General features: G+C 60.9%; 1 protein-coding gene across 3 annotated transcripts; it reads left to right on the forward strand.

Annotated features, from left to right (window-relative positions):
* Positions 1 to 2425: 2425 nt before the first annotated feature.
* LOC142051951 (uncharacterized) lies at positions 2426 to 6275 on the forward strand. 3 transcript variants are annotated; one of them, XM_075081758.1, is made up of 4 exons: positions 2426 to 3031; positions 3575 to 3701; positions 3838 to 4218; positions 4409 to 6275. In XM_075081758.1, the coding sequence occupies exons 1-3, from the start codon at positions 2622 to 2624 to the stop codon at positions 4216 to 4218; spliced, it is 918 nt and encodes a 305-aa protein (XP_074937859.1). In that variant the 5' UTR covers positions 2426 to 2621; the 3' UTR covers positions 4409 to 6275. The 3 variants fall into 3 exon arrangements, 2 of the variants coding, with proteins under 2 accessions (XP_074937859.1, XP_074937860.1); XM_075081759.1 differs by having other exon boundaries at positions 3838 to 4002; XR_012658677.1 differs by having other exon boundaries at positions 2426 to 3701; positions 3838 to 3957; positions 4048 to 6275.
* Positions 6276 to 12859: the final 6584 nt, after the last annotated feature.

The following is a 12859-nucleotide window of genomic DNA, read 5'->3' on the forward strand; positions in this document are numbered from 1 at the left end:
GACACGGGTGTGGGGAGAAGGGGCCGAGGCCTGCCCGGCTCGTGACACGGGTGTGAGAGAAGGGGCCGAGGCCTGCCCGGCTCGTGACACTGGTGTGGGAGAAGGGGCCGAGGCCTGCCCGGCTCGTGACACGGGCGTGAGAGAGGGGCCGAGGCCTGCCCGCTCGTGACACGGGTGTGGGAGAAGGGGCCGAGGCCTGCCCGGCTCGTGACACGGGTGTGGGAGAAGGGGCCGAGGCCTGCCCGGCTCGTGACACGGGTGTGGGAGAAGGGCCGAGGGCCCCCTGCCCGGCTCGTGACACGGGCGTGGGAGAAGGGGCCGAGGCCTGCCCGGCTCGTGACACGGGCAGTGAGAGAAGGGGCCGAGGCCTGCCCGGCTCGTGACACGGGCGTGGGAGAAGGGGCCGAGGCCTGCCCGGCTCGTGACACGGGTGTGGGAGAAGGGGGCCGAGGCCTGCCCGGCTCGTGACACGGGTGTGGGAGAAGGGGCCGAGGCCTGCCCGGCTCGTGACACGGGTGTGGGAGAAGGGGCCGAGGCCTGCCCGGCTCGTGACACGGGCGTGAGTACGGGGCCGAGGCCGAGTGGGCTCACGACAGGTGTGTGCTGTGACGGCCCCCCGGCCCCGTGGGGGCGCGCGAGCCCCGCCCCACGTGGATGTGGGGCGCGCGCCGCCCCCCGAAAGCAGAAGCTGCGGCTGCTTTGGGGAAGCAAAACTAGGCGGGGACACGGGGGGGACGGGACTCCCCGCGGGGCATCCCCAGACCCCCACCCCCGCGCGGGGGGAGGGGACAGACCCACCGGTGGAGCGGCGGGGGGGGGGGGGGGGGGGGGGGGGAGGGGGGGTCACGGCAGCCACGCGAGGGGTCCCAACCCCCCCCCCGACCCCGACCCCCCACGCACCCGGTGCACGCGTGACCGCTCGCACACGCGTGTGCGGCGTGTGTGTCCCCTCCCCGGCGGTGGCAAGCGCACACGCGTTTGTGCGCGGGGGGTGGTGGTGGTGGGGGGAGCCACGGATGGACACACGGACACTTCCTCAACCCGCGGCTCCCCCTCCCGCGTGGGCCGCGTCCCGTGGTGCCGTGGGCGCCCCTGAGTGGGTGCTGCCGGCCGGGACCCACGGCACCCACAGCCCCCACCCCCCCCACGGGGACCGACCCGCGGGCCCCCACTGCGGAGCACGCACCCCGCGGCACCCACCCCGCGGGGACCCTCCCCACGGGGACCCCCTCGCCCTCGGGCACCCACCCTCGGGTCCCGGCCCCCCCCCGCCCCGAGACCCCCAACCCACCCCCCACCCCCCCTGCCCACGGGGGATCCCGGACACGCGGCCCCGGACTCACCTGCGCCCCGCGGCCGCCGCTGCCCAGCGCTTCCGCACGTCGGGGCCGGCCGTGGCGGGGGCGGGGGCGTGGCCGGCCGAGGGACCGCCCCCGGCACCGCCCCGCCCCGGGGGCGAGGCCCGTGGGTGTCCCCCGTGGGTGTGTCCCCTCCATGTGTGTCGTCCCCCCCCAGTCGTGCGTCGGTCCCCCCCCACCGGTGTCACCCGTGACGTGTGCCCGCTCCCCCCCGGGCATTACCGCCAGACCACCTCATTAACATACGCTTTGCATACATTTGCATATCCTGCGCCCACCGCCCGCCCCACGTGACGCGCGGGGATCCCCGCAGTGGGCGGGGATCCCTGCCGGGGTACGATTGGCCGCGCTCGCTGTCACTCAGGGTGTCCCCACCCACCCGCCGCCGCCCCCGCCCCTTCAGGCGAGGCACGCCCGCCCCGGGGGCGTTGCCAGGCAACGCGGAGGCGGGGCGATGGGGCGGGGCGAGGGGGGGGCGGGGCGAGGGGGGGCGGGCCCGCCAGGCCGTCGGGCTCTGCCGCCGGTCGCCCGCCTAAGCCCGACTTAAACCTGAGCTGGCCTCTGCTGCGGGGGGGGCCAGTTCCCACGGCGGGGGGGGCAGATCCCAGTGGATTCCCAGTGGTGGGGAGCAGATCCAGTGGGGGGTGGGGCGCGATCCCAGTGGATTCCCCTGGGGGCAGATCCCAGTGGATTCCCAGTGGGAGTGGAGCAGATCCCAGTGGATGCGGGGGAGGGGAGCAGACCCCAGTGGATGAGGGGAGCAGATCCCAGCCGATTCCCGGCGGGGGGGGGGGCGGGGGGGGGCAGATCCCGGAGGCAGGGGCCGCCCGGGCTGCTGCTCCGTTCCGGCCCCCCTCCCCGGGGGGTGGTGGGGTTTCCCCTCCTCGCTGCGCCCCTTCGAGGCAGCCCTTGGAGGATCCGTTGGGAGCCGCCTCTGGGATCAACCTGCAGATCCCTGGGGATCGGCCGCGGGGCAGGGCCTGATCCGGGGCCACCAGCCAGGAACGGCCAATTCGGCCGGGAATCTCGGCCCCGCTGTGCCGCGGGGTTGGGGGGGGGGGGGGGCGGGGGGCGGCTACAGCCCTCGGAGCGTCTTCCCGACGCATCCCGGCCGAATTCCCTTCCCGCACCGGAAAAGGCACCCAAACACGCCGGTTTCGGGGATGCCGATGGGGTATTTCCTCGAGGGTCCTGCTTCGGCGCCCGCTCGAGCCTCGCCAGGGGGGTGTCTCCCCTCGCGGGAGGGAGGCGGCGGCCCCACCGATGAGCCGGCGTCGAGCTTTTCGGCCGAGATTTCGGGGAAAGGGGAAGGAAACGGGACAGGCCGAGCATTTCCCCTCCGCCGCCGCCTTCCGGGAAGCGCCGGGCCTTCGGCTCAGCCTTGGATTTCTCCACGGAGAAACAAAACCCTTCTTGGCACCGATTTCCCTCTGCCAGCGCTCTCCGCCTCGTGGTTTCTTTTCTATTTCTTTTCTATTCCCAGATGAAAAAACTGAGTTTCAAATTCCTCGGGACGGCCTCGCGGCCGTGAGAGGGAGCACTCAGCCCTGCCGACGCCGCAGCGGCTCCGCCAAGGGCCGTCGGACGGGCTTTCCCGGAGTTGGGCATTCAGCGCCTCGGAGCCATCGCTTCCCGGGCTCCCGGCCAGCCGCCCCGCTCCGGATAGCGGCCGCGTAGATTTTGGGTTCTTTCAGCTGGTTTTTGGCCACAGGTAGAGGGAGAACCTTTCCGAAAACCCGGTGGCGCTCCCACCTCCGCGTTTCTGCCTCAAATCACGTCGTTGTTTGTCTTTAGTTAATTACGGGGGGGGGGGAGTAAAACAGCAGAGACCGATCTCCACATCTTAATTTGGCGGCTTCCTCCCGTAGAGCCAGCTCTGGCGCGAGCGCGATGCGCTGCCGAGGAGCCGGAGCGGTGCCGGAGCGGTGCCGGAGCCACGCCGGGCCAGCCGGCCGACCCACTCCCAGCCAGTCTGGGCAGAACACGAGGCCGCCCCGTTTCCAGGGGTTTTCCTCCGTGGCCGGGAGCCCAGCTCGGCTCCCCGCTGTCGGCCGGCTCCCGCAGCGTCAGCCAGGGCGCCCTCAGGCCGGCCAAAACCGAAGCGGCGTGGGAGACGCTCCAGCAGCCGCGACATCCAAAAGCCCCGTGCCCCGGGGAGAGGCGCCGAGGTGCCGGTTTGCGCTCCGGTTTTGACGTCTCGTGTTCTCTTGCGGCAGCTCCGAGCGGGCGGTTCGGAGAAAGCCGAGGGAATCCTTCGCCATCCCGCGCCTCCCGGTCAGCGGGACTTGCCGATGGAGGTGGTTCCTCGGCGGGAGGCGGTTCCTCGGTGGGACCGTGGTCCAGGTGAGTCGCCGTGGTTTCCCAGCCGCCGAGAGGAGACGTGGTACGAGCAGTCGTGGTCTCCGACCTCTACCTGAGACTTTTCCACCTTTTTAATCCCTTGTGTTTTTTCTCTTTTCAATCCCCGTTGACCTTGAAGAGCTCTGGGTTGTGGAAGCTCCGTCCCCTCGCGGCGGTGGGGCGTCTTTGTGAGGAGGTCGGCCGCTTTCTCCAAAAATCAAGCCCCGCGGTCGGACACGCCGGACGTCTGATGGCGGAGGTTGGGTGGCAGGAGAAACGCGAGTGTTCGGTACTTACCCAGAAGGTTTGTTCTCCAAAAACCCATGTTACATCCCAAATACGCAGCCAGGAACCCTTCTGTCGCCGATACGCCGCGGTCACCAGATGGGGACAAGGCAAAAGGAGAGGGAATCGTAGGAGGCAACGCGACACGCTGACGACCCTGAATAAAACCTCCCGCTCCCCTTCCTCCGAGTATTTCCACGTCAAAATACTTCAGTATCGGGAGGAGAAACTTTAGGTTTTCGCTCGCTCAAACGTCTCCTCCCACAGCGAAATTTTTGCTCTCGGCCACATTTTCGGCGTCTCCGAGCAGGGAGTTCCTTGCGAGTAACTTGCACGTCGCAGGGTCCCCGTCAGACCTCAGCACGGCACGTGCTGGCAAATATTCATCAAAATCAAGCATTCTAAACCAAATACCCTCCCCCCAGGTGCTGACGGCCATCGGCGATCGTGCCTCGAAGCCCTTCGTGGCGGCGGCGTTCAGCTGCCTCCCGCCACCTCGGCTGCGGTCCTGCTGAAGGTAGAACCTGGCGGACCCGCTCGCCGACATCGTGGCCGGCGTCTGATCATCGGGTCGGCAGAGACGGACCCCACAGCCGGACAGAAAGACGGAGCGCGGGGGGACGCTGGCAGCAGCCTGAGGCCGGGGTCCCGGGCGGCGAAGGAAGAAGGGGAGGAGGGAAGTGTTGATTTCTGCAAAAGTGACCCAAATTGAGGAACAGCGGGGCCGTCCCCGGCGCGGGGCGGCAGGCACCGGGAAGGTGAGGAGAACGGCGTCGCCGCGTGTTTCCGCGCAGGCGGCAGGCACGCGGCGCCAACGGGGTTGGCCTTGTATGGTCTAGTTTTGCAAAATACCGGCCTTAACCAACCCATTCGATCCACAATTGTACGTCTTGGGTCGTGTCTCTCGCAAGGTCTCGCTCCTCCTCCCGCCTGGAGGACATGGCTCTCCATGGGAACGACGTCCCCCTGCAGCCCCCGGGTGGCTCCTCGGGTGGGCTCCGCTGCCGATTTCGGAGGCGGTTTTGGTGTCGGGAGCCTGATTTCCTCAGCCAGGAGGGGACGGCTTCTCTCTGGAGAGCCGAGCGGCTGCCGGGCGCCCGCGGTGTGGCTCCGTGCCTTGCCTGGAGCAGCTCTCCGTAGCCGGTCCCGGTGGCACCGGATAGCTGGGAGTTTGGGACCGTCTGAAAAACAAGCGGATGCCACCGCTTCTGTGTTCCTAAAACCACGTTTCAGGCACTAAGAGCATGTTTGGACCAGACACAGAGGAGCGGAACGTCAGGCAGGAAAGCTCTGAGTGTGTTTTGCAAAACCTCTGAGAGGAGCCCCTCTGAGGGAGGGGCTGGGACTAAGCCGCGTTTTTGGGGCTCCAGGCGCAAAGCCGGCCACGTGTGAGTCTCCCCTCCGACGGCGCGTCCTGCCGGGAGCATTTCCCACTGCTTGCATGCGCCGCGAGATCCCTCTGCCTTGACGGCTCCACGCCGAAAGCCCTTTGCTTTTTATGGGCAGAGAGCAGCTTGTTTTTAACTTCCCGGCCGGTAAGATCATCCGAAGGATTGAGAGGGCCGGCTGTGATTTAATGAACAAGCTCCGCGACGAGGCGCTGCGAGGGGTCCCCCGCGGCGGGCCGTGCATCGGGGTGCGCTCGTCACCCTGACTCGCTGAGCTATTTGGGTGCCGCTGAGTTCATGGAGTTGCAGCGGTAACGGGATGTTCCCCACGGGCGGTGCAAAGGGGTGAGCTGGAAGCCACCAAGGCAAAGAAGAGCTCTCCAGGGTCGGATGACCGAGGGCAGTGTGTGACCGAGAGCCGGAGATGAGCCGAAACCTTCTGGGCAGTGGGAAAGGTCCTGGTTTTCCAGGAGAGGGAGACTGGACCGGCTTTGCCCTTGCTCCTCGGCTCAGAGCACCAGAGCCAGAGCGGACTCGAGCAGGACCTGGCCTCCTGGATTTGATAGTTCGGGTCCGGGATGTCCTGCAGCGAAGTCTCCGGCGCCAGGACTGCGCCGGGGCTCCGAGAGGCCGCTTCAGCCCCCACAGGTCACCTGGGGGACACACGGTTGTCCTCGGGGTACTTGATTCCGCGCGAGGTCCTCGCGTTGGGGCGCAGGCACGTCCCGGCGACCGCTCCCTGATAACAGACCGTTCTGCAGGGAAATGGTTAAAATGAACAAATGCAAACCACGATTAAAAGGATGGAATTAATTTGAGGTTTCTTGGTCTGTTGAGTTAGCTGAAGATTTGCTTTAATGATTTAAATGGCTTTAATTAAATCAATCTGCTCCGGGAACAGGAATTCCCCCTTTTTTATTTTGGCTAAAGCTCTCCAAAGTAGCAGAGATCCAGGAGACGGAGAGAGTTGGGAAAATCCAACACCCGGGCGCGAGGAGAGGCAGCTTGCGTCACGCTCAAAGAGCCTCAGAACAGCATCTCGCCCCAGGCAGGGACCCTCCGTCCCGCGCCGGGAGGGGACGCCTCCGCCGCTGTCCTCCCGCAGCCCCGCTCAAGCTCTGCAGGCCCTGCGGACGGCGTTAACAGCCGGTTGGAGTTTGTCTTGCATTTGAGGCACCATCACATCCTGGCAGCAGCAGCTCAAAGAGACCGAGGCGCGGAAAGTCACTGATTTTTTATGGTTTTTTTCTGAGTTTTGGGGCCTAAAGGGGCAAACAGGGGCTCTGGGCTGCCGGCCACGTGCACCTCCTCGGTGCCGCTGTGCTCATCGAGAGCAAACCCCTCTTTTCTTCCTCCAAAAACAAGCAAACAAACCCCAGTCCCAACCAGTTGCATTTAACACTCCCAGTCCGTGCCTGCCCTCCACCGTGCCCGCGGGCAGCCCCGAAGGCGGGCGGGCAGCAGGGGCTGCACGGGGCAGCGCCCCACCTTCCCCTGGGAGCCTGTGCGTGCCGGGTCAGGGTCTCGAGGCATCCGTCCCATCCTCAGCCGCCTTCCACGTGCCCCCCCGGCACTCATGGCGGTGCTCGGTTACAGCGCCGTGCTCGGACAAGGACATTTCTCCCCGTCCGAGTTGGCTGGCGTCGGCGGCAGCGTTCACGGGGCGTACGCTCAGCAGCAGCCCCGGGGCTGGCAGGTCCCTCGCATTGCTGCTCCCTTAGATCACCATCCCGAATGCCTTCCCTCCGGCTCATCCCTCCGCTCCGAGCACCGCCGCCGAGCCCACGAAGATGGCTCGACACACGGCACGGGAGGGCGGAGGAGCGGCAAGAGGCTTCTCCTGGTTCACAACCGATTCTTTTATGGTTTTGTGTTTTTTTTTTTAGCTGGCCCTGTGGACCTCAAGGCAGGCGCCGCGCCTGCTGGGTGGGGGCACAGCTCTGCCCAACCCTTTCCGTCACGATCCGTGGGGGTTTTGCCGATGGCCGCCCCGGAGCGGCCGGGGAGGAGTGGGTGCAGGGCTGGGAAAGCAGCCAGCTGGGATGTGGAGGAATGCCAGGACGCTGAGCGCAGGGGCCTCCTTCGGCTCCACGCGGCCATCGCTTCCCTAAATAGAGAGCTGTGGGGCTGGAGGATTAGCTGGGGGCATTCCTCTGCCCCCGGCTGCTGACCCCGGGACGCGTTTGCTCATCGCTATATTAAATCCTGCACACAACGGGTTGCTCTTCACAAGTCCTCCAGGTGTCGGGATTTCTGCTCCTCCCTCGGTCCCGCACTTTCAACCGCAGTGGGGATTTGCAGGTGCCGAGTCAGTTTTGGTTTGTTCCGCTCAGATTTTGCAGGGGAGGTTCACGCTTTTCCCTTTCGACACCTCCTGGCAGCGCTCGCGGAGCGCGAGGGTATTTATAGCCACCCTGGCGAGGTTAAGAGCCGCTGCCTAACGGTTGGCGAACGCCCCGTGCCAGCCGGACAACGGGGCTGGTCGGTGCACGGTTATATCCACGTGGTTTCACCGGAGGAGCCGAGGGCTCTGGGTTTAGGTGTTGTCAGCCGGGCGTCCGCCACAGGGCTGCGCTCTGGAGAGCGGCTGTAGGAACGGGGTTGTGTGGGAACCCAGCGGGTTCCTTGCGCTGGAGATGCTGCGTCTCCCTCTCCCCTCGGCTCCTGCACACAGCTCCGTGTCCTCCACCCTTCGGCACGCCACCAGGGACGCAACCCAACCGCAAAGGGCTTCCCCAGTTCCGCCCGTGGGAGCTCAGGCCGCCTCACGGTCCTCCCTCAGAGCGGTCATCACCACCAACGCTGCTCCTGGGAGAGGCTTGTCTGACCTGCTCCTCCGCCCATCCTGGCCGAGTCACCCCGTTGTAGGCCTGCGTGCCAGATCTGGTGCACCCGCAACCCTCACCCATGGCCCGGGCATGCAAGGGACGGCTGCTGCCCCGCTCCCAGCAGGAAACGGTTAAAAAAACTCCCATGTTTTCTTCTTTTGAACCACACTGACCAAGCGCAGGTTTGCTGGGCTCTCCTCCCAGACCTCCAGTTGTCATCACCGCCCTCCTCTGGGCTTTTGCAGGATCTAGGATTAGGGTTCAGGCCTTTATACATTGGTGTGGGTTTTTTTTTGGGGGGGGGGGGGGGGGCGGTTCTGGTGGTGTTACCACTTTTGGGTGGAATGCCGGGAAGAGGGAGACTCCCAACGGGCATTTGAGTCTCGTTGTGTTTCCGTAGTGGGACTCACAGCAGTGTGGATAGCGGCTCAGAATCCAGCCGCCCTACAACAAAGCCGGCATCCCAGGGCAGAGCTGGAGTTAGGAATTCCCTTTGGATATTTTCAAGCCTTAATTTAATCCTCCCTGATGCCCGGTTTGCGGCTCAGGTGGAAGCAGGCCACCTCTCGCAGGAAAGACCATCCAATTCCCCGTGTTACACGAGCCGCGGACTTCCCCAGTTAATTCGGGTTTGAACCACAGTGCATTTCCAAGGAAAAACATCCAATTCTGTGGCAAAACCACACAGTCCTGGCCGGCGAGATTCCTTCCACCTGACTTCACCTCCCTGAACGAGGCAGATGGCTCGAGGACAGAGTCTTCCAGCTCCTTCGTGGCATCGGTTGTTCTCCGGCTCCTTCGAGGCGTCGGTTGCTCTCCAGGCCATCCCAGCTCTTCTTCCAGGGGCATTTCTCAAGGGACTCACAAAGGTTTTAGCTAAAACCAGCACCAAAACAGTGTCCGTGACTTGGCAGCGGCCGCGGCTGTGGGTGGGATGATCGATATGCCAACAGACTAATAAAATTCCCTCATCTTTGTCCAAATACCAAGGTCATCTTCCCCTGAACTCCTCTGCTGTCTGGGGCATGTGACAAAGAGGTAAACAAGGCTACAGCCAAAAAGCTAGTTAATAAGTATCACGTTCTCCTAATTTTCTGCGTTTGGTAGAGTTTGAAGGTACGATTAACAAGCATTCAGCACTCTCAGGACACTTTATTTACCGCTGTACAAAACGGGGACGGGGCGAAGACCTGATTTTATAGAGAGTTTGTGGTCACGCCCGTTCGTAGCCGAGGTTACGAGTGAGACAAGACCCGGGCAGAAAGGTTCTTTCGTTTGCGCTGTCTCAGCGGGCAAAAGCAGCTAACCATCTCCAGTGTTGGCAAAAACCAAAGCAGTGGGATTGGGAACCTTGAAACAGGAAAGTAAAGATCAGGAGAGGATTTTTACCTCGTGTAAAATGTTGGGGAGCGAGCAGGGTATCCAGCTGCGATGTGTCAATATTTTTAAAAGACTGAAAAACTGGAAGAACTAAGAAAGAAAACCTGTGAAAATGGTCTGACAGTTGGAGAAAAGGCCTTTGATGAGGCACTTAAAGAGCTCAGAGTTTCTTTAGCTCATCAAAAAGGAGAGATGACTTTGTTTCTGCATATGAGGATTTCTGCAGGAAAATGTGAGGTAATAAAACAATCTTAAAGGCAGTGGAGGACACCAGAATGAGAAGTCACAGTAAGAAATGACAGCCGCAGCGTGAAAAGCCGGAGGGAATCAAACAGGAATCGAGACGTGGGATTTGATTCCTAACGACAATCAGACCACTGGACCAGGCTGCTGGGGAAGAGGTGCATCGCCCGCCTCTGCCGTGACGAAGGCTGACCGACTTCTGCTCTTGTCCCTCTTGGAGATTTTAAAGCTTGCAGGCCTGATCATCTCGGTCAGGACTTAATCCCGAGTTAGATTTAGGAGGCCATAAGCGTGGAGAACTTTCCGGGCAGAAAGCGAAGGACACGCTGCAAGCCTTCTACTGATGAGTCACCGATAACTCAGGAAGAAGAGCCTCAAATTACTACTGAGTCCTCCTTACCGGGGTCTTCATTGGACTAACACGGTTTAAACGCAGTCAGAAATAGGGGCCAGAAGATGAACTGAGTCACCGCTCCGACTCTGGCTTTCTCAGGGGCGTCCACCCCGCACCCCGTGAGCCGGCCAGCGACGCCTCCCTCGTCCTGTCGTTCTCCCAGGCCTCTGCCTAGATCACACCGTGTCCTGTGGATCCACACGTGGGATCCCTCGGTAGCCACATCCTTCCGTGCCTGGGATGAGTTGCCAGCCCTGTCGGGAAGGGAGGTGGGTCCCGGTGCTGGGGGTAGCTCCCTTCGCTCCGGGGCGCTGTGCAGTTGTTGAGGGCAGGACTTGGGGGAGCCCGGCTACGGAAATCGGGCTGCCCCCAGTTTTCCTTTGAGCCCTTAAATCTTGTTTTAGAGAAACGTGGGCTTCCTTGTAAAGAAAAAGAAAAAACTGTCTTTCTTTTCTAGCTTCTAGTCCCCCGGGTGTAAAGAAAAGCTTGAAAACACAAACATTAACGTTTAGAAATCATGAAGACAACCCCCCCCCCCTCAAGCCATCTTTTATTTAAAGAAGAAAAAACCCCAAACCTCTCCCAGTTTTAAAGTCTGTTCACAATCTTCTGATACGGGACCAGCTATACCGTTACACAATCTATCGCCGGGGTGGGTCTGCCTTTGAAATAGGGGTGTAGCCTTACGCGTGTGATTAGTTTCTCGAGATCTTCCAATATCAGCAACTACAGAGATAAAAAAAGCGAGACGAAGCGTTAGTTTTTCAGGGAACTTTCGCGTTAAGTTTTTTCAGTTCATGACTTAATAGTTGGGACGGGTTTTAAAAATGTCAGCTGGCTGAAACAGCTTTTAAAATTGTTTACCGTGACACAGAGGGTGGGAATTATCTCAGCGTACTGTAAATATCTGGTGTGAACATCTGCCACGGATGGCGCAGCTCAGCTCCCTTCAGAGTCCGGAGAGAAACGTACTCTTAGGGTACAATTCATCTGACCTAATTTAGGCATTTACTTTAGGATGAGATGAATCATGCCCTGGAAGCGCCTCTTTCTTTCCAGTGACTATAAGGGGAGTCTAGACAGCCAGCACAGATGTGGACGTGCGCATCTCATCGGATGAATCGCATCCAAGGCGATTAAGACTTGACCTCAGCCACGCTGCTATTTGGCTGTAACGTGTCGACAATCTGATGCGTCACGGTACGCTGAGGCAGCGTGAAATTAAATAGCAACGTGATGCTGCTTCAGGGTGATCTAGTAAAATGGGATTTTGGTCCTACAAGACGTTCCACCCCGCCGGCTCCGATGGGATCACATCTTGCTGCAAAGTAGTAATTTTAGATGTAAGTCATTAAAATGCCACACAGCATTTTAAGCCCAAATGTAAATATATTTATAAAACCTGCTGTCAACTTCCCAGCATAGGATCCCTGCACTCCTTCTGAGTTATTTTTGGATCGATGCGGTCACGACGCGCTTGCTCGGGGCACGTCTGGCAGCACGGCAGGGACCCTCGGAACAAGACAGACACGGAGGGGCTGGAGCGTGTCCAGAGAAGGGCAGCGGGGCTGGGGCAGGGTCTGGAGCACAAGTGTGCTCGGGGGTGGCTGAGGGAGCTGGGGGGGTTTAGCCTGGAGAAGAGGGGGCTGAGGGGAGCCCTTCTCGCTCTCTGCAGCTGCCTGAGAGGGGCTGGAGTGAGGGGGGGGTCGGTCTCTGCTCCCAAGTCACCAGTGACGGGACGAGAGGAAATGGCCTCAAGCTGCGTCAGGGGAGGGTTAGACTGGAAATCAGGAAAAATTCCTTCATCAAAAGGGTTGTCAAGCCCTGGCACAGGCTGCCCAGAGAGGTGGGGGAGTCACCAGCCCTGGGGGTGTTTCAAAGCCATGTAGACGTGGTGCTGAGCTTAGTGGTGAGCTTGGCAGTGCTGGGTTAACAGTTGGACTCGATGATCTTAAAGGTCTTTTCCAACCTCAACAATTCTATGATCCTTGGTCATCACGATGCCCCTTCCTTCAGAGTTCCTGGAGTAACTCTGGAAAACGAAGCCTCCTTCCCAGGCCCCTGTGGGAAGAGCCAAAGCCAGACACTGCACAAACATGAAACACCCACCAGAAGCACCTGCCGCGCTCGTATCTCTACCTTGATCATCTTAAAGCTCTTTTCCAACCTCAACGATTCCACAATTGCACGATTTAGACAGGCGGGAACCAAACCCATCGTCTCTCGGCACCCACCTGCAGCACGTCGAGCAGCCCCTGCCTCAGCAATTCCACGATTTTATGGCGAGACCCTGTGAGAGACCCAGGGGCACCCTGTGCAGCAGGCGGGTGCCACCTTTTTTCTCCAAAAAGCGGTTTTGTTCGCCCAGCGTGCAAAATGCCAAGCTACACACAGAGCAGAGCTATTTTATTAATTTCCTTTTTTGCGCAGGGGGTTTTCCGGCCTATGGGTGTGATTTTAGTACTATAATGAGGATAGTTCACCTAAAGGACACTTAGTTCTTGTTCTTATCGACGTCCCAATTAGTCATCCTCCTTAAATATATACTTTATGACCCAGCTCTCGGCATCTTCTAAGGTGGGATGTTCCCTTTTATCAGTCTCTCATTTCTTCAAGGATAGACTCGTAAAACAAATGCTTCCC

This window comes from Phalacrocorax aristotelis, chromosome 1 (genome assembly GCF_949628215.1).
Source record: "Phalacrocorax aristotelis chromosome 1, bGulAri2.1, whole genome shotgun sequence".
NCBI lineage: Eukaryota > Metazoa > Chordata > Aves > Suliformes > Phalacrocoracidae > Phalacrocorax > Phalacrocorax aristotelis.